The sequence below is a fragment of the Conger conger genome, chromosome 1, assembly GCF_963514075.1.
Source record: "Conger conger chromosome 1, fConCon1.1, whole genome shotgun sequence".
Taxonomy (NCBI): domain Eukaryota; kingdom Metazoa; phylum Chordata; class Actinopteri; order Anguilliformes; family Congridae; genus Conger; species Conger conger.
This window is the reverse complement of record NC_083760.1, coordinates 30,089,201-30,114,308: the sequence shown is the minus strand read 5'-3', so window position 1 is coordinate 30,114,308 and position 25,108 is coordinate 30,089,201. Positions and strand designations below refer to the sequence as shown.

General features: G+C 43.4%; 2 protein-coding genes across 14 annotated transcripts in view; both read left to right on the top strand.

Annotated features, from left to right (window-relative positions):
• The window catches only part of LOC133126959 (gephyrin), a 119,395-nt gene extending 106,069 nt beyond the window's left edge, over window positions 1–13,326 (top strand). For 8 of the 12 annotated variants that reach the window (XM_061239550.1, XM_061239598.1, XM_061239581.1 and 5 more), the window contains 10 exons: window positions 1–112; window positions 283–341; window positions 827–980; window positions 1,521–1,642; window positions 1,740–1,827; window positions 5,452–5,525; window positions 5,817–5,881; window positions 9,433–9,536; window positions 9,659–9,755; window positions 12,032–13,326. The exon at window positions 1–112 is cut by the window's left edge and continues 8 nt beyond it. In XM_061239550.1, the coding sequence (XP_061095534.1) occupies window positions 1–112; window positions 283–341; window positions 827–980; window positions 1,521–1,642; window positions 1,740–1,827; window positions 5,452–5,525; window positions 5,817–5,881; window positions 9,433–9,536; window positions 9,659–9,755; window positions 12,032–12,165 (1,009 nt within the window). In that variant the 3' untranslated portion in view covers window positions 12,166–13,326. Of the gene's footprint in view, window positions 113–282; window positions 342–826; window positions 981–1,520; window positions 1,643–1,739; window positions 1,828–5,451; window positions 5,526–5,816; window positions 5,891–9,408; window positions 9,537–9,658; window positions 9,756–12,031 lie in introns of all 12 variants that reach the window. The other 4 variants (XM_061239525.1, XM_061239516.1, XM_061239508.1 and 1 more) reach the window with 2 other exon arrangements.
• A 4,929-nt stretch (window positions 13,327–18,255) lies between these two features.
• The window catches only part of pals1a (protein associated with LIN7 1, MAGUK p55 family member a), a 35,834-nt gene continuing 28,981 nt past the window's right edge, over window positions 18,256–25,108 (top strand). For both annotated transcript variants that reach the window (XM_061240281.1, XM_061240290.1), the window contains exon 1: window positions 18,256–18,413. The gene's annotated coding sequence lies outside the window, so the exon portion shown is untranslated. The remainder of the gene's footprint in view (window positions 18,414–25,108) is intronic.

Below are 25,108 nucleotides of genomic sequence, written 5' to 3'. Positions count from 1 at the left end.
CACAGTGATGCCGGGTCAGGTGATGCGTGTGACGACCGGAGCCCCCATCCCCTGCGGAGCCGACGCCGTCGTGCAGGTGGAGGACACCGAGCTCCTGCGCGAGTCGGAGGACGTGAGTAACTCTCCCGAAAAACTAACTCTCACTGTAACCCTAACCCCGCACCCTCTACACTACAAGTTTGGTTTGTGGCAGGTCAGGTATGGGAGGTTTGTGTTAGGTTTCTATGCAACGGGTGTGCCACCCAGCACAGGGCATTTGTGACATACTTCCTGTCGTCTCAGGGCACGGAGGAGCTGGAGGTGCGGATCCTTGTGCAGGCGCGTCCGGGTCAGGACATCAGGTTGGTGCCGTGCCTTGCACTGCATGAGCCCGCTCACAACATTAGTTACAGTCAGGTCCATAAATGTTTGGACATTGACAAAGTTATTGTTATTTAAGCTGTCTACCATAGAATATTTGGAGTTTGAAGTAAGTAATGCATATGATCTCAAAGTGCAGATTTTCAGCTTTAATTTGAGTGTATTTACTTCTAATTTTGATGTACTTCCAACTCCAATAGTCTGTGGTAGACAGCTAAGATAACAATAACTTTGTCAATGTACAAATATTTTTGGACCTGACTGTATGTAGCTGACGCTTTTATCCAAAGCGACTTAAGGGCCTTGCTCAAGGGCCCAACAGCTGATCTTAGCATGGCTACACTGATATACTGGGGCTTAAACCACAAACCCTCCAGGTCCCAGTCAGGCATCTTAGCCACTAGGCCGTAGGCTGCCCTGCTGTTCCCCCAGTCCGTCTCTGACAGCCTTCCCCTGCCTCACGCAGGCCCATCGGACATGACATCAAACGTGGCGAGTGTGTTCTGGCCAAGGGCACCCACATGGGCCCCTCTGAGATCGGGCTGCTGGCTACGGTGGGGGTGACCGAGGTGGAGGTGCAGAAGTTCCCCGTGGTGGCTGTGATGTCCACCGGCAACGAGGTGAGGTGGAGGGAGACGCTTCTCACTCTCACACACACACACACAAACACACACGGACACGGACACGGACACGGACACACACACACACACGCGCGCGCGCACACACGGACACGGACACGGACACATCCGTACAGACGTGCACATCCAAACACACATAAACAGGTGCACACACACGGACACTTACACACAGACATACACATCCGAACACACTGATGCATATAAACAGGTGCACACAGACACATAGATACAGACATACACATCCAAAATCAAGACTTGCATTAACAGGCATTCACATTCACACAGACATGTACAAACTCCAAATACACAGACACATATACCCAGATGCACATAAACAGACATACACATACACGAGGACACATACGCACAGACATGTACACAAAGGCACACACACATACTACACACGCACACAGACATGTACAAACACACACACTAGCACACAGGCCTATATGGCAACACACACACACACACACACACACACTCACACTCACTATCCTCCCCCGCCCTTGCCCCTTCCTGTAGCTGCTGAACCCGGAGGACGACCTGCACCCAGGGAAGATTCGGGACAGCAACCGCTCCACACTGCTGGCCACCATCCAGGAGCACGGCTACCCCACCATCAACCTGGGGATCGTCGGCGACAAGTACGACCTCTAACCCCACTCTCCCCTGCAGTCACGACCTGGCCGTGTTAGTTACCAGAGCACCCTTAACCCTGTGACTAACCTGTCCCCCCCACAGCCCTGACGACCTCCTCAACGCCCTGAACGAGGGCATCAGCCGCGCTGACGTCATCATCACCTCGGGCGGCGTGTCCATGGGGGAGAAGGTGAGCGGAGCGGATAGACTGTAGGAAGTGCTTTGAAGCCCAAGTTTTCAAGTGCCTCCGTTATGTACAGTTTAGAGCCAGAGACTGTGCAGTCAGCCCTTTGAATTTGGTTCCACCACTAAACGTGTGTGAGAGTGATTTGGCAGTGATACAAACTGTCCCAGATTCATTGACAAAGAATTCCTGAATTGTGAGCGGTGCACATAGACTGTAGAAAAGATGTGCCTGTTGCGCCACCCACTGTGGACTAGTGAAAAGTGCTTTGAAACATAAGTTTTCAAGTGACGCCATTTTGTACACAAATAATTCCTGTATTGTCCTAATATTGCAATAACTTAAAGAAAATCTGGGAGACATTAGATTAACCTGTACTGGTGTCAACCGCAGAGGCTCCAGTGAGCAATGTCTTTCAACAAGACCAGGAAATAAATCTCAAAAACCAAGCCCGGTTTTGGCCACTTGACGGTGCGCCACGCCTAAGAGCGTGTTTGATGAAACTGAATGAAACCGTGCCCCCGACAGGTCAAGTGAGGTTTGTCCACTGGGTGAGAGCTACGATTGTGAGTGTACATAGTGCAGTGGTTACCAACCCTGTTCTTGGCAGTCTACCGTCCTGTAGGTTTTCACTCCAACCCTAACGAAGTACACCTCATTCAACAGCTAGAGATCTCATTGAGCTGATAATTAATAGAATCACTTTTAGCAAATTAGGGTTGAAATGAAAACCTTCAGTCAGCTGGTAGATCTCATGGAACAGGGTTTGGGAATCACTGATACACACTCAGTAAGCACCGAAGGTATTTATTAATCTTTGACTTATTGGTCTTCTGCTGCTGTAGCCTATCCACTTAAGAGGTTTGACACATTGTGTGTTCAGAGGTGCTCTTCTGCATACCACTGTTGTAATGTGTGCTTATTTGCATTACTGTCACCTTCCTGTCAGCTTTTACCAGTCTGGCCCTTCTCCTCTGACCTCTCTCAATAACAACACATTTTTGCCCACAGAACTGCTGCTCACTGGATGTTTTTTTCTCTAGAAAATTTAGTTTGCAAATGAAAATCCCCGGAGATCAGCAGTTTCTGAGATTTTCAATCCACCCTGTCTGGCACCAACAATCATTCCATGGTCAACGTCGCTTAGATCACATTTCTTCCCCATTCTGACATTTGGTTTGAAAAACAGCCGAACCTCTTGGCTGTCTGCATGCTTTTACGCCTCTCGATGCTGCCACATGATTGGCTGAAAAAATATTTACATTCACAAGCTGGTGTACAGGTCTACCTAATAAAGTGCTCACTGAGTGTATATGAGTGTTAAGTGCAGTATACAGCTTTTGTGTGTCAGAGAGAAGTCTTCTCAAAGCACTCAAAGTAACATACGTCCAAATGCATTAACATTTTAATTATACAGTGCAGCCTGTAAGTATTTGGACCATGGTGCAATTTCTGTTCTTTTGGCTCTGTACTCCAGCGCATTGGATTGGAAATGAAGCAATTAATTATGAAGTTCTATAATGCAGACTGTCACCTTTAATTTGAGGGAATTTACATCCATATTGGGTGATCAGTGTAGGAATTGAATCCATTTTTATACACAGTCCCTCAATTTTAAGGGACCAAATGTAATCTGTTTCTGATTAGTCAGGTATATTCCACCGCTTCCTTAGTGCAGGTATGAGAATGCTTTCAGTATCTAGTCTTGATTCAATGACAGTCAAGGAAGCCATTATGAGGCTGAGAAATAAGAAAATAACAGGCAACCAAAAACATATTTGAACTGCTGACTTGGGTGCAATGGTGCAAAATACATCTCATGAGTGGCAGTTCTGTGGGCAGAAATGCCATGTTAAAAGTCAGAGGGGAAGGGCCAGCCTGGTTCAAGCTGACAGGAAGGTGACAGTAACTTGAATAACTACACATTACAACCGTGGTATGCAGACGAGCATCCCTGAACACGTGAAATTTCGAAATGGATAGGCTACAGTAGAAGACATAATATGTCTAAAAATTGGGTCTAATAAATATCTAATAAAATGCCCACTGAATGTATATCAGAGCAAAAACCATAAAATAAAATCCTGTTTTCGCTCTGTCGTTATGGGATAATGAGTTTAGATTGATGAGGGAACAATTAATTTAATTTGAATAATTTTAGCATACGGCTGCAACATAACAAAATGTGAAGAGAGTGAAGGGGTCTGTATATAAATGTGCTGAGAAGGACAATTATGAATCTGTTTGTCCTGGAGCTGTGTGGCTAACAGAACCCAGCATGTTCCTGAGATATGTAAATCCACATAGTTACAAAACAGTTATTTATACATCTCAACCTCCCTGGTGTTAGAAAAGCTCTGTCATTATTAACATCTTTGTATCGCAGTCTATTTGCTTAGCAGATGGCAGGCACAGATGGTACTGATCACCTGAATGGAGAACATATCACCCCTCCCAAAAAAAACCAAACATCAGGCACTTATTCAACAGTTATTCATTCCTTCCCTGAAAAACCCCCAACAAGAGAATTGTCTTGCTCACATACAGGAACTCCCCGGCAACAAGCTACAGCAACAACTGCACTAAACGATAGGATATCACCTTATGGACCAGATCCAATTCTGTCTCTGCCATAAACGTTACTATTATAATCAGTTTGCATCATCAACTGTAACACAATAATCATAAAATGTTGCCGCCTCCTCTTAATTTTTTGGTTGAGCAAGGCAGAGTCCAATCTACGGAACTTCTTCAAAGATCAGTTTCCGCATCGCTTGCTCTGTATCATTCGTTAAAAATAAGAAGCTTTCCCCCGGTTAATCCCGATTACTTTTTAAAGTCCATTTTCGAAATCTCGCCGTTATTTTTTTTTTAAAGATGAACGGCTATATTCCTGCAAATTGGTCCCAAGTGTATTTCAGCTGCTTGTACCCAAGAGCTGGGGAGATTACGGCACAATGCTGCCACCTGGTGGTTAAACACAGGCCCTGACGCGGAGGCAGCTTGTTTACATGACCTTTTCATTGTGACTCTCGGTTGTCTCCGCTGGCGCTCCTGCTCTAGTTTTTCTGCCTTAACGGACACTGTTATTTAATGGCGGTATGTCATCCCGCCATCTGCATGCGAATAATGAGCTAGCTGGAGGACCGGCGAGAATTACTCACGCACTGCAGAGACAGGGCTGTTTAGATGGAATTAATTCCTAGAAGAGCAACTTGCTACTAACTGCTTGTTCTCTCCCGCTGTATGTGTGCAGTGTGAAAAATTGTCACCGGTATTCTTAGAGCACATTAGAAGAATACCAGTTAATTGAATCTTTAAAAATATATTTTTTTCATTTATCATTTCTGGGATGCAGACAGCATAGTAGTGGCTGGAGAGGCACAATTGCTCATTCCAAAGACGGGCAAAATCTAAATATTCCCCAAAATGCGTGTGTTTGCACATGCATATATAGCGTGTATACAGTGCCGTTAGTAAGTATTTGGACAGGGACAAAATATTTGTTTTGAAGTGAAACAGTGAATATGAGCTTAAAGTGCAGTCTGTCAGCTTTAACGTTAGGGTATTGGCATCCATGTCCAATGTATAGATATTTATAAAACTAAAAAGCGTGTCTCTCTTCTACAGGACTACCTGAAACAGGTGCTGGACATCGACCTCCATGCCCAGATCCACTTTGGAAGGGTGTTCATGAAACCTGGGTGAGGTTTGGCAGGGAAGCGTTGATGGATAGATGTATGGATAGATATGTAATCAATAAGAGAGCATTTCTGGCTTGATTTATTCATAAATTCATCCACGTGTCAACAAATGGCTTTACTAAATACTGTTGCTCTGATAAATTGTTGAGCTCACGAATATGGCAGTTAATTTTTGTATGTGTCATGGTGTAGCTTGTACATTCTTCTAAGTGTCCGTTGACTGCATGTTTCTTGCCTACATTACAGAAGAGCGGGTGTCTAATCTCACTTTCTCCTCTCCTCCGATTTTAGACTCCCCACAACGTTTGCGACCTTAGACATCGATGGTGCTCGCAAGCTCATTTTTGCCCTGCCAGGTAGAAACCGTGCGTTCCTGTTTTAGTTGTTTATTTGCTAAAACCATGTGAAAATAATGTGCCAGTGTCCTGAAACTTTGCTTTGATAATTATAGTTCAATTTGTGCATATTATTGTGTTGGTATGGAATAGCTCATTGTATTATCCGTCAACTCAATTTAAAATGACGTTATTTCCTTGCGCCTTAGGTTCAGTTTTAATTAGAACAGCAGAATCCCTGTTGAAGTTGAGCCCCATTTTATTTTATATGGACCCTGTTCTTTATGAAGTACACAAAGGTAATGCTATTACTGTAGGTGCTGCTCTGTAAAAAGGTTACCTGCTGCTGATGATGTTTTTAATTTAATCTTTCTAGCTTGTGAATGATTCAAAGCAGCCAAAGACAAATAACATACAATTAGTAGTTCTAAGCTGCCAATTGTCTACACACCCCAAACACATAATGCTGCCAACCCTCTGCAAATAAGAACCCATCACCCTTCAAACACCTTTCTGTCCCCAAACACTCAAAGCTCACCTGCCTCACCCCAAACTATAAGCACTCCAAACACTTCTCAAATACACACTTCCTGTGCCCCAAATCACTTCTCATTGTCTACAGTGAGGTAAGACACATTAATTCTCATCAGGTATCTTTATAACTCTCCCTATCTCCAGTGAGAGTACAGAAAACCGTGTGTTTCAGAACAGTCCTGACTCACCTCGTTATTTCCCTAACCTGAAATCAGTGGTACAGAGGACAGGCGTGTGCCCGGGGTACAGGCAGTACTCCGGGGTGTGAGTGTGCGTGTGTGCGTGCATGCGTGTGCATATGCGTGTGCATATGCGTGTGCGTGCGTGTGCGTGCGTGCGTGTTCGTGCGTGTGTGCGTGTGTGTGTGTGTGTGTATGAAATGAGCCTACAGTACCTCACATGGGTGGGGGACTTCAGGCAGTCAGACTCAAGGTGCAGTGTTCTACATCCACTATCTCACCTACACTGCAAAAAACAAAAAATAAGCCGATCTCAACAAGTATTTGAATCTTATTTATTTTACTTTTTTGCAAAATAAGACAGTTTGACTCACTTTAAGATTCGCCAATGGGATAAGAAAATGTAACTTGCCAAACAAGCGGTAACTTAAAGCAAGCTATACTTCCTACAGACAAAATAAGATCTTAAGCCCTATTACAAGACTAAAACACTTGTTAAGAAGGTGTTTTTGCAGTGTAAATTTTCAGCACACAGGCAGTGCTCCTCCCTGCTGCATTGTGGGGTTCTCGGAGAACGAACAGCTTTTCCACATTACAGTCAAACTCATCATCCCTGCTGTATTATCAAAAAAATTTTCCAACCATCTACTGTAATGCTGAGCTTTTATAAAGTATAGAAAGCGTTATACTTTATTATCAACCTTTTTTTTTTTTTCACTCCACCGTTGTTTTTTTATTGCATTTTATTGCATCGCATTTCACTCTTCGTTCAGCACCACCCTATTTCTTTGGCTTGTTTACAGCAACACTGCTGTGTGCCTCTCCTCTGTGGGACCTGACCTGGACCTTTTGATTCCCCCAGAGAAATCTGCTGCTGCCCCAGTCCCCTGATAAGCAGCTGTACCCGGCTCCCGATCCCCTTTGACCCCCCGACCATATGCCTTATCGTCGTCTCTCCCTCCCACCCGCTCAAAAAAAAAAAAAAAAAAAAACCCACCCTACTCCCAGCTGCTAGCTTTTTAGCCCCACGGATCCTCTCGTCCCAGTTCCTGGTCGTGCCCCTCTGCCACCCTTTCCCCCCTGGCTGTGCCCCTAGACTGGGGTGACCACCGCTTTCTTTATATTCCCCCCCAAAGGTAATTTCACCTACAGAGAAACGGGGGCGACTCTTCTCGAAACCTTCCTTCCGAGCGACTGCGACCTAAGCAAGCAGCCCGTACCACCTCCCCCTCGCGAAAGTAGGTCTTCTGGGTGACGCTTTATTTTACAGCCCGCGATTTACCCTTTTTACGTTATTTAATGGGTGAGTACACAGCTACTTGTGTAATTATTCGGTAACTACTTTGAAACCAAGTACTGTGAAACAAAAGTCAGTAAGTACCATATGCGAGTACTATGTAAGTATGTTTTACAGCCCGTTTCATAGTACTTACAGTGCCCTCCGTAATGTTTGGGACAAAGACCCATCATTTGTTTATTTGCCTTTGTACTCCACAATTTAAAATTTGTGAATGGGGCAGACTATGTATAAAGACCGCTGCAGTTCTACGTGGTGAAACCAAAATGTATAAAAATGCTCTGTAATGAGGGCGCTTTAACCACAAATCAAGACATAATGGGTTTTGTCCCAAACATTATGGAGGGCACTGTACCTCTGAAATCAGAATAGTTGCCTAATAGTAACTAATACGTATCTGGTATTTACACAGGAAGTACTAGGTCATGAACGGGCTGTAAAGTGAAGTGTTACCGTCTTCTGTATTCGTGTGCTCTTTCAGAACCTCGCCCCCCCCCCCCCCCCCATTCCCCCAACCTTCATCCCCGTTCCCGTCAATCCCTTCCCCCGACTCAGAAAACGGACAAATGGACCAAATTTCGAAATCTTCCAGCTCCAAATGAGGACGAATCGACTTCCATTCCTTTTTTCCCCCCCTATACTTTCATCCACCTTCTTAGTCTTGTTTTGGTAATCTCTCTGAAAAATGCACACAGCCAAAGGACACTGCACCTTTAAACAGGAATAAGTATCTAAAGTATTAGAGAAGAACTACCAAAAAAATCTAACCTGAGAGATCTTCTGCTCTGTTTTCTGAGAGAGAAAATGTATGTTAAAGCTCCGTTTTCTCCAGGTCTGAAGGGCATGGTTTTGTGGAGGACATGGGTTCTGGTCTGGATGTGAATTCGCCCCCCAGCCCCACCTCACACCCCTGTCCTCCCTGTCGTTGCCATGGGACACTTCTGGTTCCAGTTCTGTGGGTCATGGGCATGGCTCATGGCTAACAGCACCCAACTGCTTCACTTCCTGCAGAGCACGGATCATCAACTCTGGCCCTCCAATCCAAATCAAGTCCTGGTTTTCTTTTCTCTCATGTAAATATTGCTACTGATTGTCCAGACTGTCTTCACAACTGACTCCCAGGTAAAGGGAGGGTGGACAACCCAGCCCTTGAGGACCACGAGTTGCTGATCCTTGCTGTTAAGGAAGCTGAGCTCTCTTTTTGAACATGAACCGCTCCTTTTAGAGTTAGACCCTGTCCCTCCTGGAGACCTGAACCCCATGTCCCCAAGCTCTGCCCTCTCTCCCGCCCAACCCAGCCCCAGGCTAGCCCCCCCTGTCTCCGCCCCTTTTCCACCGCACCAGTAGACGAGAGCACACCTTCCCGCCACCCCGTTCCGGAAGCCCAAAAAGGGAAGAGGGGAGCATGTCAGCCTGCCCCGTGTGCCCTATGCACCACTAGACTCTTACCCCCCCCCCCCCGCCGCCCCCGCCCCCCCCCCCCCCCCCCCCCCCCGCTAAGCAGCATGTCCCATCAACCCTTCCTTTGCCCTCACCAGCGCCACGATGTCTCCGTCTCCCAGGTAACCCGGTGTCGGCCGTCGTCACCTGTAACCTCTTCGTCATCCCCGCCCTGAGGAAGATGCAGGGGATCCTGGACCCTCGTCCCACCATCATCAAAGCCAGGGTAAGTGAGGGAGACGAGGTGGGTGGGGGGGAAGTGGGTCATCGGCCTGTGACCGCCGTTGATGTCTGTGTGTGAGGTTATCCGCGTGAGGTCATCAGTGTGCGCCCTATTCTCTGATGCAGCTTTCGTGCGATGTGAAGCTGGACCCGCGCCCGGAGTACCACCGCTGCATCCTGACCTGGCACCACCAGGAGCCGCTGCCCTGGGCCCAGAGCACGGGTAACCCTCACCTCACTGTTATCTGCCACCTTTCACCGGTCTGAAACACTCAGGAGTCGCATTGAAATTCAGCCCACTTTGCAGTTGTCCAGAACCAAGGTTGGCCATCTTTAATATAGTCAGACCCAAACTTGGAATTTGACCTGAACCCCCTACCTCAGTGACTTCGGACCTCTGTGTCTCATCCAATGGAGAAGAGCAACAGGGATGCAGAGACGCTCCTACAGTAGTGTGCAAAAATGTGGGCACCCCTGGTTAAAAAGCCTTCTACAATTAATATATAAGTGTACAGAAACGAACTTGACCTCTAAATGGTATAACGTTGAACCTGACACATTTCTTATAATTTTAATGCAAGATTACTTTTATTTACATTTTTTTAAATAATAAAAAAGGAAAAAGGCCCTGTGCAAAGGTTTGGGAACCCTGTCAGTTAGTTAACGCCTTCTTGGGCAACTAATAGCAGCTTGTCAATGCTTCCTGTAACCAGCTAAGAGTCTTTCAATTCTTGCTTTTGGAATTTTTCCACCTTCTTCTTGGCAGAACACCTCTAGCTCAGAAATCTTTTTTGGCCTCCTTGCATGTACAGCATGTTTAAGATCTCTCCACAGATGTTCAATAATATTCAAGTCTGGGGACTGTGGTGGCCATTCCAGAACATTCATCCATCTTCCCTGGAGGTACTTCATGGTTCATTTTGAGGTATGCTTGGGATCATCACCCAACCACTCTTGAACTTCAATGTATGGACTGACCTTTGAACATTAGCCTCTGGAATTTCTTGGTATTTGCTGGAATCCATTCTTCCTTCCTTTTGCACAATATTACCTTTGCCTCCAGCTGCCACACAACTCCAAAGCATAATGGATCCACTTCCACGCTTCACAGTTGGCAAGGTGTTCTTCTCTACAAAGGCTTCACCCTTTTTTCTACAAACATACGTTCTTTGGTTGTGGCCAAAAAGTTCATCAGTCCAAAGCACATTGTTCCAAAAGGCTTCAGGATTATATTTTCTTTTGCTTACTTCAGATGCTTCACTTTGTATTGAGGTCATTCTTTCTGGCAACTGTGCCATGTAGGTCTTTGTTGTTCAAAGTATGTTGTATTGTTGTCCTGTGAACAACTAGACCTGTGTCTGCTACTCTTTTTTGCAGCTCTTTTGCAGTGATGTGTGGGTTCTTCTGAGCATTTCTCACCAGGTCTCGGGCCGTTCTATCTGAAATCTTTCTTGGTCTTCCAGACCTTGCCTTGACTTCAACTGTTCGACTTCTTCCATTTTCTAATTATGTTTCTAATAGTGGGAATAGGTCGTTTTGTAGCCTTCTCCTTCTTGGTGGAAATGAACCATCTTCATTCAGAAATACTTGGACAACTGTTTAGAGAAACCCATGGTTGTTAACACCACACAGAACAGCCACTGCAGTTGGATACTTTAGAAGTCAAGGAGTTAATTCAGAATAAAAAGTTCAGCCCAGGAATTATATTCACCTGACTCATTGAAGTAAATCACCTGGGTCTGGGCCTTAGTAATCATCTTTTTAAAGAGTAACAATAATAATCCAAAAGGGTTCCCAAACTTTTGCACAAGGCCCTTTTCCTTTTTTTAAATAATTTATAAAAAATAAAAAATGAAAATAAAAGTCTTGCTTTAAAATTTTCAGGAATTGTCTCATGTACCATTCTGTACCATTTCTTCATTGTAACATGCTTTTAAAGCAGGGGTGCCCAAATTTTTGCACCCCACTGTGTAAGTGCAGGTTTCTTTCCCCATGAACACAGCTCACTGAAAAGATGACGTTTAAAGACCTTCAGTAAATTTGTACATTGGGGGTGGTCTCTCAATTGGTTCAGAGTCCTATAGTTTAAAGAGAGACTAGAGCCCATTAGGCCATAAATCGACCAGGAGAACTCTAGTTCTAGGGCTACTGAACACCAGGTCCTGGGGGGCCGCAGTATCTGCGGGTATTTGCTCCAACCACATACGACACCACCGGGTTTCACTAAGGGCCTTTCTTGTAACCAAACAGGTAAAATAATGGTGAAATCAGGTGGGGTGGTGCACGGTTGGGCCAAATACCTGCAGACCCTGTGGCTCTCAGGACCTGGAGTTGAGTAGCCCTGCTCTAGCTACTCAAGAAGTACAGTTCTTTCTTTAACAAAAACACACACACACACACACACACACACATTATCATCTCTATCTCTAGTCTCTCCACCTTTTTCACTCTCTCAATCGAACCCTCTTCTTCTCTCTTTCTCTATCTCTCTTTCTCCAGGGAACCAGATGAGCAGTCGGTTGATGAGCATGCGCAGTGCCAACGGTCTCCTGATGCTACCTCCCAAAACAGAGCAATACGTGGAGCTGCACAAGGGCGAGGTCGTGGACGTCATGGTCATCGGCCGACTATGATGTCATCTTAACGGGACGGACGGAGAGAAGGACGGATGGAGGGAGAAGAGAGGAGTGGTTTCCGGTGCATGTCCACATATCATTACTATTCTGTAATATGCAACGGCACAGCTAGTTTTTATTGATTTGGATAAAGTTGATCGAGTATAATCAACATGTTTAATTAAAAAAAAATAAGTTAAACGGGGGGGGAAAAGAATTTAAAAGGATAATTGTATTTCAAACAAAGAAAATATAATAACTTTTAAAGTAAAGAAAATGAAATATAAAATATAAGAGATTTATTCTGTAATATACTATTATAATTATTATTATTATGATTATTATGATTATCATCATATTAACGCAACTTTGTTCTGTTTCATTGCAATTGCTTTGTGTGTTCAATGCTGAACCTTATAGATAGCTGTAGCATTTAATAGAAAGCTGTAGGTGCCTGCCAGGAAAAAAAAACTAAACAAATGAAAGCCTATTTTCACATCTTAAAAAATAAAAGAATAAAAGACTGAAATGGAAGAAAACTGAAGAAAATAGATTAAATGATGGCAAGAAAAAATTCTATGGTGCTCTGGCAGACGAAGGTGCTTTCTGGTTCCTGCTTCCTTTAGATGCGTTTAGGTGACACTGCTATATCTCCCTTATTAGTATGCTTCATAATCGCTTCACAATGAGCTTTTGCTTGTCGTTTCTCTCGTGAGTCGTGTTTATGTGCGCAGTGCCAAAAGAGTGGGCAGGGAGGTCAAAGGCTGCCGGGTCTCTGCCTACACGCCACACTACCCAGACCCGGAAGCTTCCTTGTAAGTCACCTGACCCAGTTTGGCTCCGCCTACTCAAGGGGGTGGTATAACTGGGGGAATCAACAGTCTTTTATCTGACTAACTTTGAATGGAAGAAACAGCTCCTTTCTGTGCTGACAGCCTTTTTAACCAACTACACAAAATGTATAGAAAAAAAGAAAAAAGAATGATATTGTACAGATATAATTGACCAGCACTCTTGAGGAAATTACTAAGCAATGATGAGAATATTTAACAACTCTGTACTATAACATTTTCTGTAATGATATTGAAACAATGGGAAAAAAGACATTTAAATCCTTGATCATTATGTAAAAAAAGAACAATAAAAAATATTCCTTGTTGGGTTTCTTTTTTAAATGAATATATGAAAGTGGAATAAAGTTTTTTCCTTGAACCAAAAAAAAACCCAGAAAACGGTCACCATTTTCTTTGTGTGCTTAACAGTGCCTGTAGTTCTGAATGCACAGCTGTCACCTCTGCTATTCCTCTGTTATCTGTGTGACAGATGTTTGTCACACGGGTGGAGTTCTGTTCGCTCACACCGAGTGGTTCTGTACAGAGTCGTTCCATAATTCCTGTCTTGTTGGCACATAGATACAGTGGGCTCCAGAATTATTGGCACCCTCAATAAAAATGGAGAAAAAAATGCATAAAATAAACAACATATATTTAATGTACAAGCACAGGAAAACGATATACTTTTATTTCAATACTTTTACTCTGTCTCAAAGTGTTTTATTTAGTAATGTCATTTTTTCTGAAAACCACAGGTGCCAAAATAATTGGCACCCCTAACAATTATTGTAAAAAAAATCATACAAAGGGAAATTCCTGTTTCACAAAAGTATAAAAAAGTAGATAGCAAGCATGCAAAATCCCTTTGTCAACCATCAGCATGGGAAAAGCCAAAGAACTGTACATTCAAAAGACACAAATGGTAATTAACCATCACAAGTCGCATAATGGGTGCAAAAAAAATACAGAAACGGTTAAACATACTGCACCTCTTCACACCATATGGAATGGTTGCAAACTTGCCAGGACAAGAATGCAAGTGCATATTATCCCCACGGATAGTAAGGAAGATGGTGAGTGACCCAAGTCACCCAAGCATCACAGTTTAGGAATTTGGGTCGCTAAGTAATAAAAAATAAAAAAAGAAAGCTGAAATGGAACCCCCATACCAGCAAACTCTTTGGAAGGGAGGCACGAAGACAGCCCTTCCTGAGCACAGTAAACAAAACCAAGCATTCTGAGTTGCCAAACCTCATTGTAATTATGACTAGATGTGAATGGTCTGGTCAGATGAGACTGTTTTGTGTTTTAATGTTTTAAATGTAATGTTTTCTCCATACACTGCATCAACATGTTTGATGGGAAAATACACAATTCATTCAACAAAGTACTAGGAACTCTTGGCAAAAAATCTGTTTACAATGATTTCAAGCAAACATCAAAATCCACACAGAAATGGTTAAGTAAAATCAACAAACTGCAAACTGCATACCCATAACCAGGGACAAATGCATTGAAAGACCCTAGAGGCTAGAGGAAAGTACAATTTGTTAAGGCAACAACAAAGATAAGAACTTGGGCCTATTTGATTAATCTGACAATGGGATATATCGAAAACTTTTTTTCTACAGCACAATGCGATAGAATGATTTACACTTCCGTAGGAACAATGGACAGCTTGCATAACTAAACGAAATTAGCAAAAATACCATCCTAGTGAACACAAGTTATTACAAGTAGTGATACATTAAGAACTGAAAAACAACAGCGACCAATCAATTACAGATTACAGGTAGGTAGGGAGGGATGGGGAGAGGTGCAGTTTGTAGAGGTGTGTCTTCAGTCTTTGCTTGAAGGTAGTCCGAGTCTATGCTGTTCTGACTTGTACAGGGAGGTCGTTCCACCAATCCCTCCAAATGTGTTCTCTAACCTTATCACAAACTATAGGAAAAGACTCATGGTTGTCATCTTTGCCAGGGGTGTTTGCACAAAGTATTAAACTTGGGCTGCCAATAATTGTGGAACCTGTTTTGTTTTTTTTTGCAGGTTTTTTAAGTAACCTCAATTCTCAACAGACTAAGCTTCTAATGGCTCCTGTGTAAAAAAAAAACAAAAAAAAAAAAAAACAATATAATCCGTCTCATGTCTATTTCAGCTACTTTTTTTTTTTTTAAGTTCTAAAGCACATTTTATATTGATGATTTCATTTGAAGTATAGCCATTACTAGATTTTTAACCAAATACACAAAATGTATATTTAAAAAAAGATTTTTCCCCCTTGTGACAGATCATGATGGTTCTTAACTGTTGCCAACCACCACCCCCACATTGCACTACAGCATGTATGATGGTATATATATTTATCCTATATGAGCACCCAACTTCATGTGATGCCGACATCAAGCATTAGAGCAGGCATCAGCATCTCTCAGTCCTTGAGGACCAAAAACTGCTGGTTTTCCACCCTACCTCGGAGTCAGGCGTGAAGACAGTCTGGTCAATCAGTAGCACTGATTACGAAAAGAAAACCAGGGCTGGGTGTCTCGATGGTGCAGCCTGTAGAGCACTGACCGCATGCTCATTGCGAGCCGTGACGTCGGCGGTTCGAATCCGACCGTCTGACCATCTTTCCCTCTCTCTCGCTCCCATTCTTCCTGTCTCTCTATACTATATACTGTCCAATAAAGCTGAAAAAGGCCGAAAAAATATCTTTAAAAAAAAGAAAACCAGGGCTGGATTTGGATTTGGAGTTCATGATCCATGAGTTCATGGGGCGACATGACTCAGGCAGTAAGAGCAGTTGTCTTGTAGTCGGAGGGTTGCCGGTTCGATCCCCCGCCCATGCTGTGTCGAAGTGTCCCTGAGCAAGACACCTAACCCCCTGACGAGCTGGTCGGTGCCTTGCATGGCAGCCAATCGCCGTCAGTGTGTGAGTGTGTGTATGAATGGGTGAATGAGAAGCATCAATTGTACAGCGCTATATAAATGCCAACCATATGATCCCTGGATGCCTCTCAGTTGACTATACACTGGCCTTTAGCCTTACATGTCAGGCACATAACCATGAGGATCCAAACTGCTAGATAAGTCCACTGAACAAATAAAAGGTTACCAGTGACTCACAATCTTATCTAAGAGCTGCTCCAAGGAAAATGCTTTGCTAGAGCATCATTAGACTGAATCCGAGCTGGATAAACTTGCTTGACCCAACCAAACTAATTTCACGAAAGTCAATGTAGCAGGAGAACGAGGGGGTAACACCAATCTCCTTTTTCACCCTTGAGATTGAGCATGGGTTTAAAGACTACCAATACTTCAACTACTTCCAACAATGTGGCTGGTGCCTGCAGGCTACAGAGATAAGCCTCTTCTTTGTCTTCTCTGATGTTTTTGTTTTTTATGTGAGCAGCATCTGAACATCACATCTGGTCTCGACATTCAGTTTCCTGAACTGATTAACACCAGTTTCCCTTTTTAGACACCCGGGAAATTGAGCATGGGTTTAAAGACGACCAATACTTCAGCTTCTTCCAACAATGCAGTTGGTGCCTGCATGTTACAGAGATAAGCCTTCGCTTTGTCTCCTATGATGATTTTTTTCTGTTCTTTTTAACTTAGCAGCTTCTCAACACAGGCATGTGTTTGGGGAGGGGGAATCCCCTGGGTGCCTGAGCACCTGCCTCTTTTTCCCAATCTGGTACCTCATTTATAAAAATGGAGGTTCTACATTGAAAGGCTACACAGCCTAACAAAAAGAATGGCATATGGTCAAAAAACAATTGATTTATAAAACATTTTTTGAGATCAAAGGTTCTAATAGACCTGTTCTAGAAGGTATCCCAGGAAAAGATATTACCTATCTAGGCGTTAACATTTCCCAGAACCCTGGTATGACCTTGTTAGCTTTTGTATTTACTGTTGTGCATTTTTGGCAAATTCTCAACTTTCTTTTTTTTACTTCTCTGAGATGGACAATTTCCGCTTCTGGTTCATTATTTTGGCCGCTGTTCCTATTGATTGAGGTACACTAGCTCTGCAAACCCTTGCGTGTGAGACTTGAGAATGATTGATTGTTCATTGAGGATTTTGGTTTGTCTTATTCGACTCTGATTCTCACCTATTCCCTTTTGATTTGTTTGCTGATCAGATTTTTGACATTCGTCTAGTTCTTTTGGGTTTTGTTCACCCCAGTGTATTACTCATGCCCGAACCTGTTTGCCCCAGATTTGCACAATCATTCTGTTGCATATTTTTGGGATGGTGCGCAAATGGACATCCCTCCAACCCGGCTCATGAGTGGAGTTCTGTCTTCTAGGTAGTTGTGCATACAGCCTACAGATCCCAGGTTCTAATGGTTGCTCATGATCATGTACCCTCTGGTTATCTTGGTTTTAAAAAACATATTATGTACATTTTGGCCAGCCTTAAAAAGGGATGTTTCTAAATGCTGCCGTTCCTGTCATTCTTGTCAGATTGCAGGGAAGCCTAACCAGGTTATTCCCCCACCTCTAGTTCAGCCAATTCCGGTTATGGGAGTGCCATTTGAAAGGATTTGAATTAATTGATTAATCATTGGGCTTCTCAATATAGTTGAGTCAGTACCTCTCCACAAGTTTGGAAGCAGCAGAAGCAACTTTAAAAACCTACTCAACACAATGTAGGGAATCTTTTATCACACTTGGGAAATACTTTATCCATAAAATGATTTTGAAAGTTACATCACCGCAGAATTTTCAAACTGCAAATCAGCTGTAACCTGTGTAAAACGTCTCTCTGTTTTACACTGTTGTTGGTTTGATGAGTCCTAACATTTATTTTTATGGCTTTCCTCTGGTTATTTCCTTTTCTTTTTTACTTTTCTTTTTCTGGTCAATCCACTTGCTTGTTTATGCTTTGTACTTCATTTTCATTCAATTCTGTAAGTTGTATGTTTTTTTAATAATATGTTTGCTGAAACTAAGACAAATACATTACAAGCATTATTGACAATCTGAAACCCTTTCTCCATCTCTTTTGTTTTATTTATAACATTTCTACCATTTTAAGTAGCTATCAACGCGCCCATTGTTTCGAATACCCATCCCTTTCGGTAGTGCTTTCATCCAGTGACAGATGGAAAGTGAGACTTCATTGGATAACGCTGCAAGATGAATAAAGTTCCTAATTGTTCTGGCGGCCAATCAATAACGCTGTCTCACGGGACGAGGAAAGCGGGGGCGCTGTGGAGTTGCCCTGGAGAAGCTGACGGGGGCCGGACTATGGTGCGGCCAGTTTCCGCATCCGATCTGGGAAGCCGAAGAGGGAAAAAGTCGGGACGACGCTGTTGCATTTTACTAAGGGATAGACTGTTTTGTTTAGCGTATTGACTTTGAAAACTACGAAGGGTCTACTGGAAACTAGATAAACGCATCTTGAGCGGTTGGCAACAGGCGGGTGAGTGTTTTTCCTTTTCTTCGTTTAATCGCTCTTCTTTTTGTAACATTATTGTATGCAACAGGTTCCCAAGCGACGCTCGTCATCCACTTTATCAACCTGGCTTCAGCAAATGTCGCAACACACAGGAACAGCCCGATTCTGCTCTGGACGCGAGTGACTTGCTTACAAGTTGTGACAAGTAGCATAACTAGCCAAAATAAGGTTTACGATAAAAAGCCACAGTAACTTTTGTTTTAAGTTTAAGCCAGCTAGCTTGTAGTAGAGTGCATAGATTGCTCAGCTTTATTTGTTGGTAGCTAGCTTAGCCTGTTAGCTGGCTACTTTGCTAGCTAGTTAGCTAGTTGACTAATAGGATGATCATTAGCTAGCTAGACAGGCTAGCTAGCTAGACAGCGATATAAATAAGCTGGCCCATTGTATTCATGAAAGCGAGTTAATATTTTTTGTGTGCTAATGTTAGCAATTACTGCTACTGCTACTCCTTCACTTTTATACTCCAGTTTGTTGGTTGACGATTTGAGACTTTTTAAATTGGAAGCTATCTAGGTAATATTGGCTACATATGTAGTCAATTTCTGCTTGTGGAAAAACTACGTTCTCTTTATTAAATACTTGCATGACTTACATTTTTAAGATATGGGACTGGCTATCTTATCGTAATGTTATCCCTCTGGCTGACTTTGCAGTTAGCCACCTGGCTAACGTTGGTTGGGTAGCTTCAGTAACTTCCATGCATTGAATCTGTCGTCAGCTGTCAATTTGTAACTAACGTTACTGCTTTGCTGGATAAACACTTCAGCTTGCTGGTTTGACAGCAACGCTTACCCGCTTGCTTAACTTCTCAATATCGGTCTTGGGAAGTATTCCGGTCCTGGAATAGTTTTGTTCACTGTTTATAACCTATTTAGGCATTTCCTTAATATTGATCAACAGTTACATATGTCCTTTGCTCAATTAAGTCAGTGGCTTCCAAAGTTCAATTACCATTATTTAGCTAACTAAGTAACTAACTGTTCGCTATTGTTGATGCGTGACCGATGGAATGTGGTGCCAATCACTGCTTTCATAGATAAAATTAAAGAATCTTAAGCTGTGTAAATGATCAATTCCTAGTGTATACGGTGTAGTTTTGGAAACCTGGATGTTTCCCACATTACTTGCAACATGCAGCGCTTATCAAAAAATTCAGTGTTGACGTTGATCGCACGGTATCCCGATCCATTATTAAGTAGGCGAGCATTTCTAAATCATATCACCTGTACTTATCGCATACTTCGTCAGCTGAGTTTCAGCTAAATGGAGAGCATAAGCTGCGTTATACAAAGGTATGCGATCTCCCGTTTTTACAATTTGCTTTTCAAAGTTACAAATAGCCTATTTAGACTAAAGCCTTAGAGGACAGTTTAATCCTTTTATGAATTACTGCGATTACTACCAGCGAAAACCCTAAAAACTGCGGCAAAATAAACTTTCAGTTGGAAAGCAGGAAGTGTTTTGCTGTCTGTATATCACCTTAATTTATACGATGTGCGTTGCGAAAGTGTGGGTGAGGGAAATATAGCTTCCTATTGGCTGGGTGCATACTTTTGTCCGTGCATAAAGGGATTGAAGGAGGCCCATGCGCTTGTCCAGGGTGACGTAGCTGCCCGACGTCTGCACTGTCGCTGCTGATGGATCCTGAATTCTGACTCTTGTCCAGTTTCAGTAATGTAGAAGGGACTTTTAAGGTACTAATTTAGTCAGGCTGTGGAATCGCGTTACATCACAGCTGATCTAGACACTTCTTGGAAACCACCTGCTAGTCCAGTGTTTCTTTCTGTATGAAGTAACCAGGAGATCTGAGTGACTTATGGCAACAATGTATTCATTTTCTTCTGCAATATTGTTTCTGGGGCCAATTTGAGTGTGCTTCACTCTTGGTCCCAGATAGCAGCCTTGGGATATTTCTGCTGGTCACTGATTTAAAGGTTGTTGGAGTTCAGGGAGAATTACTGGAATTACAACGATTAACCCTCTTAGTACCATATAGCAAGAGGCTCCTGTAATTGGCAGATGAGAAGGATGGAGGGCGGGTAGTTCTGAAGATGACAGGAGTCTTCTTCCTGCATTTCCTTCTGTTGTGGTTTGCTTGCTGGGGACTCTTTTTTTTTTTTTGCTTTAGGAATGTTAGCTGGACACAAGACAAGTCTGTCTGGTTTTGTTTCATCAGTGTTGAACGCCCCCTAAGAGAATTCAAATTTCATTTTTAAAATGAACCAACCTGCTGGAGTCTAGTGTCCTCAACCAATTGAAAGGAATTAATAAGCAAATGCCTTTAGGGGACTACATAAAAAAAAAATGAAAACAAATTCTATTTTACAAAAAGGTTGAGGTTTTAGGAGATTCATTGAGTCTGTAAGAAACTGTAACGTGCTGTTCCAGCTTTCCACTGCCACTATGGAATCCCTTCCCCCCCCTTCTACCTTTATTTTCCCATTGCTGGTTTGCATCTCTTGCATGGAAGTGATAAGGAGGTTTGCTTCACCATGCTTGCCTTGGGAGAGGAACAAGCACTCTTGTGCCCAGTGTGGGTTATGGCTTTTTGCCTCTTATTAATTGCTGATAAATGTTCCCCTGGGTGATCAAAATTGAGTTAAAATAAATTCAGGAGATGTGGACTCAGTAATGCAAAGAAGCATACCTTTCTGTAAGGACTTCCCAAGGAGTATGGAGCTGATGGCCAAGAGTCCAAGACTAATTTCCCTATGGGGATAATAAAGAACCTGATCTTAATCTTCAAAACAAACACCAACTTCTGCATTGGGGACGGCCCTGCCGCTCTTTTCCTTTTCTGACCTTTGCGTCTATCTCTTCTTCTCTCCACCCCTCCCACTCTCCATCTTTCTCGTAGCTTTTTCTCAGCCCGATAAAGATCCTGCCCCCTCACCTACCCCCCACAACCTCTCCCTCCTTCTCTATTCCCGTCTGGCTACCTCCCTCTCTCTCTGTCCCCTCCTCCTCCCACCCTTCTGTCCTGGCACAGAGTGGTACGGAGTTCAGTTCTCGGGGCGGGCTGGAATCTGGAATTTTCAGTTCGAAAGTGAGGAACGCCGGAATGTGATGTCACCGACTCCTGAGAGATAAGAGTCCAGATCTGTTTCTCCTCTCGAGAGACAGGCCATTCTCTCTCCGCCAGTCTTATAATTCTTGAGCTCGTTGGCACCCCCCATTTTGATACCGCGGTGGACTGTGTGGACAGGTTGGTCCAAAGTTATGTTTATAAGCCCCTTTTTTTCTAAATGGTTTGATACATGGCAGCAGGTTCTGGCTCTGCTCAGGCTTCCGCAGACTGCCTTGTGAAAGTAAACAAGGCACTCTTTATCCAAGATGAAGGTGGATCCAAGGACGTTGATCCTTTTGAAGTGGCACGCTCTCGGCTCCTCCGGTCTTGAGTGCTGTGAAGCTTGTCTTTTGAGTGCTGTGAAGCTGGAGAAGGTTGCTTAGGCCAGTCTTTGCATGTCTACAGTACTGGTCTGTCCTGTAGAGGTATGCAGCTGTCACACCCGGGGACAGTCACGTGATCACGCTAGCATGACATCACCTTCGGGTTGCACAATACCGCTCGGAGTGCGCGCTGCTTCATCTGGATTCATGGATCGGATGTTTTGGCTGATTTCACGGATCGGGTGAAATTCAAATTTTGAATTTGCTCTGACCATGAAACACATGGCGTTTGTGACCACTTTAACACTTGTACGTGTGTTCCATGCCGAGCATTCCTAGGTTCAGGTAAAGACCTTTACCTTAACTTGAAGCTTCTCACCTTAGCCCTGGGGCCACGACTGTGTACACCTGTTCTTCCGGAAGCTTTTTCACAAACTGCCCCTCCCTTTGACAAGCCTCATGCAAGAGTGCAATGCTTGATGAGACTTCTGGTGCAAAATGGCCACTGTACATCAGTCGGGTGCTACACATTGATGGTGGTGGAGGAGGTCCCCCCCCCCCCCCCCCCCCAAGACCATGACATGCATTTACATTGTGAAAACTACTGTTATGGGTATACCTACATGCAATGTAAAGCAATATATAATAACAATGATTAACTGTATAGTGAGTTGATTCCTTTAATAACATCAAGTGCTAAAGGGGGAGATTGTAGAGTCAGAGCAGTATTTTGTCTGTTTCCTTTGGTTCCCTCATCCGCCCCTCTGACCCTGCATTGCACTCCAGGGGGTCTCCTTAATACGGCGGTAAGCGCCTGCCGCCCCGTGGAAGAGCCTCGACCAGGAGGGCCACGAGGGCTTAAGCCCGGCACAACAGATGGTCCGGGAGCCAGATTTGGTGTCTATCAGCCATGCATCTCTTTAGATGGAGGGGCACGTCCGTGAGGGGGGAGGGGAGGCCTGTGTGATTATCCTTGCAGCCCTGGGAGGGGACGGTGGGTTTAGCAGCCCAGTTTGTGTGAGTTATTTGACAGTTGTAGTGGGCTCGTCTTGGCCCTGTCTTCCCAGCTAACACAAAGTGTTCTCACAATCTTCTCACAATGTTTTGTAGATGTAGAAATTGGCACTATGTGGCACCAACATTGTGTAAACATTTTGTGTTGTGGCTGTGGCTGTGGGTGTGTCATGTTGTTTATTCTGGCAGATTTCTGACATGCACCTAGAGGCACCATTTTTTCATTATTGCAAACCTGGTTTGTATGTTTATTATTGTTTGTGTCCACAAAGTATATTGGCTCATTACTAGGGGAAACGGTCCGAAGCATTTCTGTAACAGATAGAAAGACTAAGAAACAAATGCAATTGGGTTATTCTAATAATGAGGTGCCACGCACTCCTTAAGAGCCAATATCTCTAGAACGGCAAATCGAATGAGAATAATGTTTGGGATATTCTTTATTGAATATATAAAGAACATTTATGCAGTTTGAGCAAAATTGAAGTGGTCAACTCCCTCACCTCTGGTTGATTTTTCACGGAATGACCTGATTTATACAGTGATTCTTTTGCCAATTTCACTGTGACTGGAAAAGTTGTTAATGTTCTCTAATGTTCAGAAATTAAACTCCCTTATTGGTAGTTAGCTACCTGTCTTGCATTACTGACTAACATTAAAGATTACTACGTAGGGCTTCCGTTTGTTTACATCAATACCTATTGTAAATGGTATTGGGGAAAAAAAATACAGCATTTTGTAGTGAAATAGTGTACTGAAATAATAATAATTTGTTTAATTTGCTTTTGTTTTCGTTTTGGCACAGTAGATGATTTAGCAAATCTTGGGAGTTCGGTACTGGTTTGGGGTTTTCCCCCCAGACAAGTGCACTGTTAACCGATTAGTCTAATCACAGCATTTTAACTTTAGTGACCAGTCGCGCCACTTGACCTAGCAGTGCTGATTTTTCAGTACACCTCCTTTCTGGGTCCATAAGAACACATAAGAAACGGTTGAATTATCAATTATTTTTAAATTGTTTACTCCAGTTCTTTTTGGTCAAGGATGGCTGCCTCGATAAAAGCAGTGACCCCTTTCACTGTAGAGCTTTCCATATTTGTTTTTGGACTTTAAACCCTGCTGCTCTGTTTGCAAAAATGTTGGATGCAAACAGAACAGGCTCCTTTTCCATGGTTGTGGAGCTCGAGTGCACCCGTGTTTGGTGTATGGTGGACAATGAAATTGTATGTCAGGACAGAAGCGAGTATGAGCCATGGAGACGCTGTTAAGCCTAGGGCAGCGTGGGCCACATTAATATATCCTGAGCGTAAAATGTGTTTAAATTTTAATGTGATTAGGCTATAATTTTCAGCTTGCATTTAGTAGATGGTCTTATCCAGAGCGACTTTCATAAGTGCAGTCATCAGGGTCACAACTGATAGTTGTCAATACATAATCTTAAACCCAGTAAGATGGCATAGTGTCGGACTGGAAAGGCTCAACTGCAGCTAGTCAACATCTGTTTTCAAAGCGGTGTTATTAAATGTGTCATTAAATTCACAGGCAAGTAAGAAATGTAAGTTAGTGTGGACTGTGTTTATGAACATAATCGCTATTGTAATCATGTATAATGACAGTTTATTAATGAGAGCTAGGCTACATGCCTGGAAAGTATTGCTAACCTTGCTTGAAGTTCATGTGAGGCAGAAACTCAGACTATGTTGTTGAGACCACATGCAATGCAGCGTAGCCCCAGGAGTTTAAGCACAGCAGCCTGCTGTCCAGTGACCAGGCATGTGGAGGTAGGGCGACCTGTAGCATAGTGGTTAAGGTAAATGACTGGGACACGCAAGGTCGGTGGTTCTAATCCCGGTGTAGCCACAATAAGATCTGCACAGCCGTTGGGCCCTTGAGCAAGGCCCTTAACCCTTAGTCTTATCAACTGTACGTCACTCTGGATAAGAGTGTCTGCCAAATGCCAATAATGTCATTAAATGTAAGGTAATGTCTGGGCCTGTGGCTCACAGAGAGATGGAGATGGAGAGGGTGGAGGGGGAGACGCAGGTGCACAAGCTCACACAAATGCTTCCGTTCGGTTATCTCATCGTTGAGCCAACTTTTTTTATGCTCTCACTCTCCCTCTCTCTCTTTGTCCCACCTCTTTGTCTCCCCTCTCACCCTTTCTGGATGGTACATGCTGTACATCATGTAGAGATACATGTACTCGTAGCAATATTTTGAAAGCCTTCCAAGTTGAGAGAAATGAAAAGCCGAGA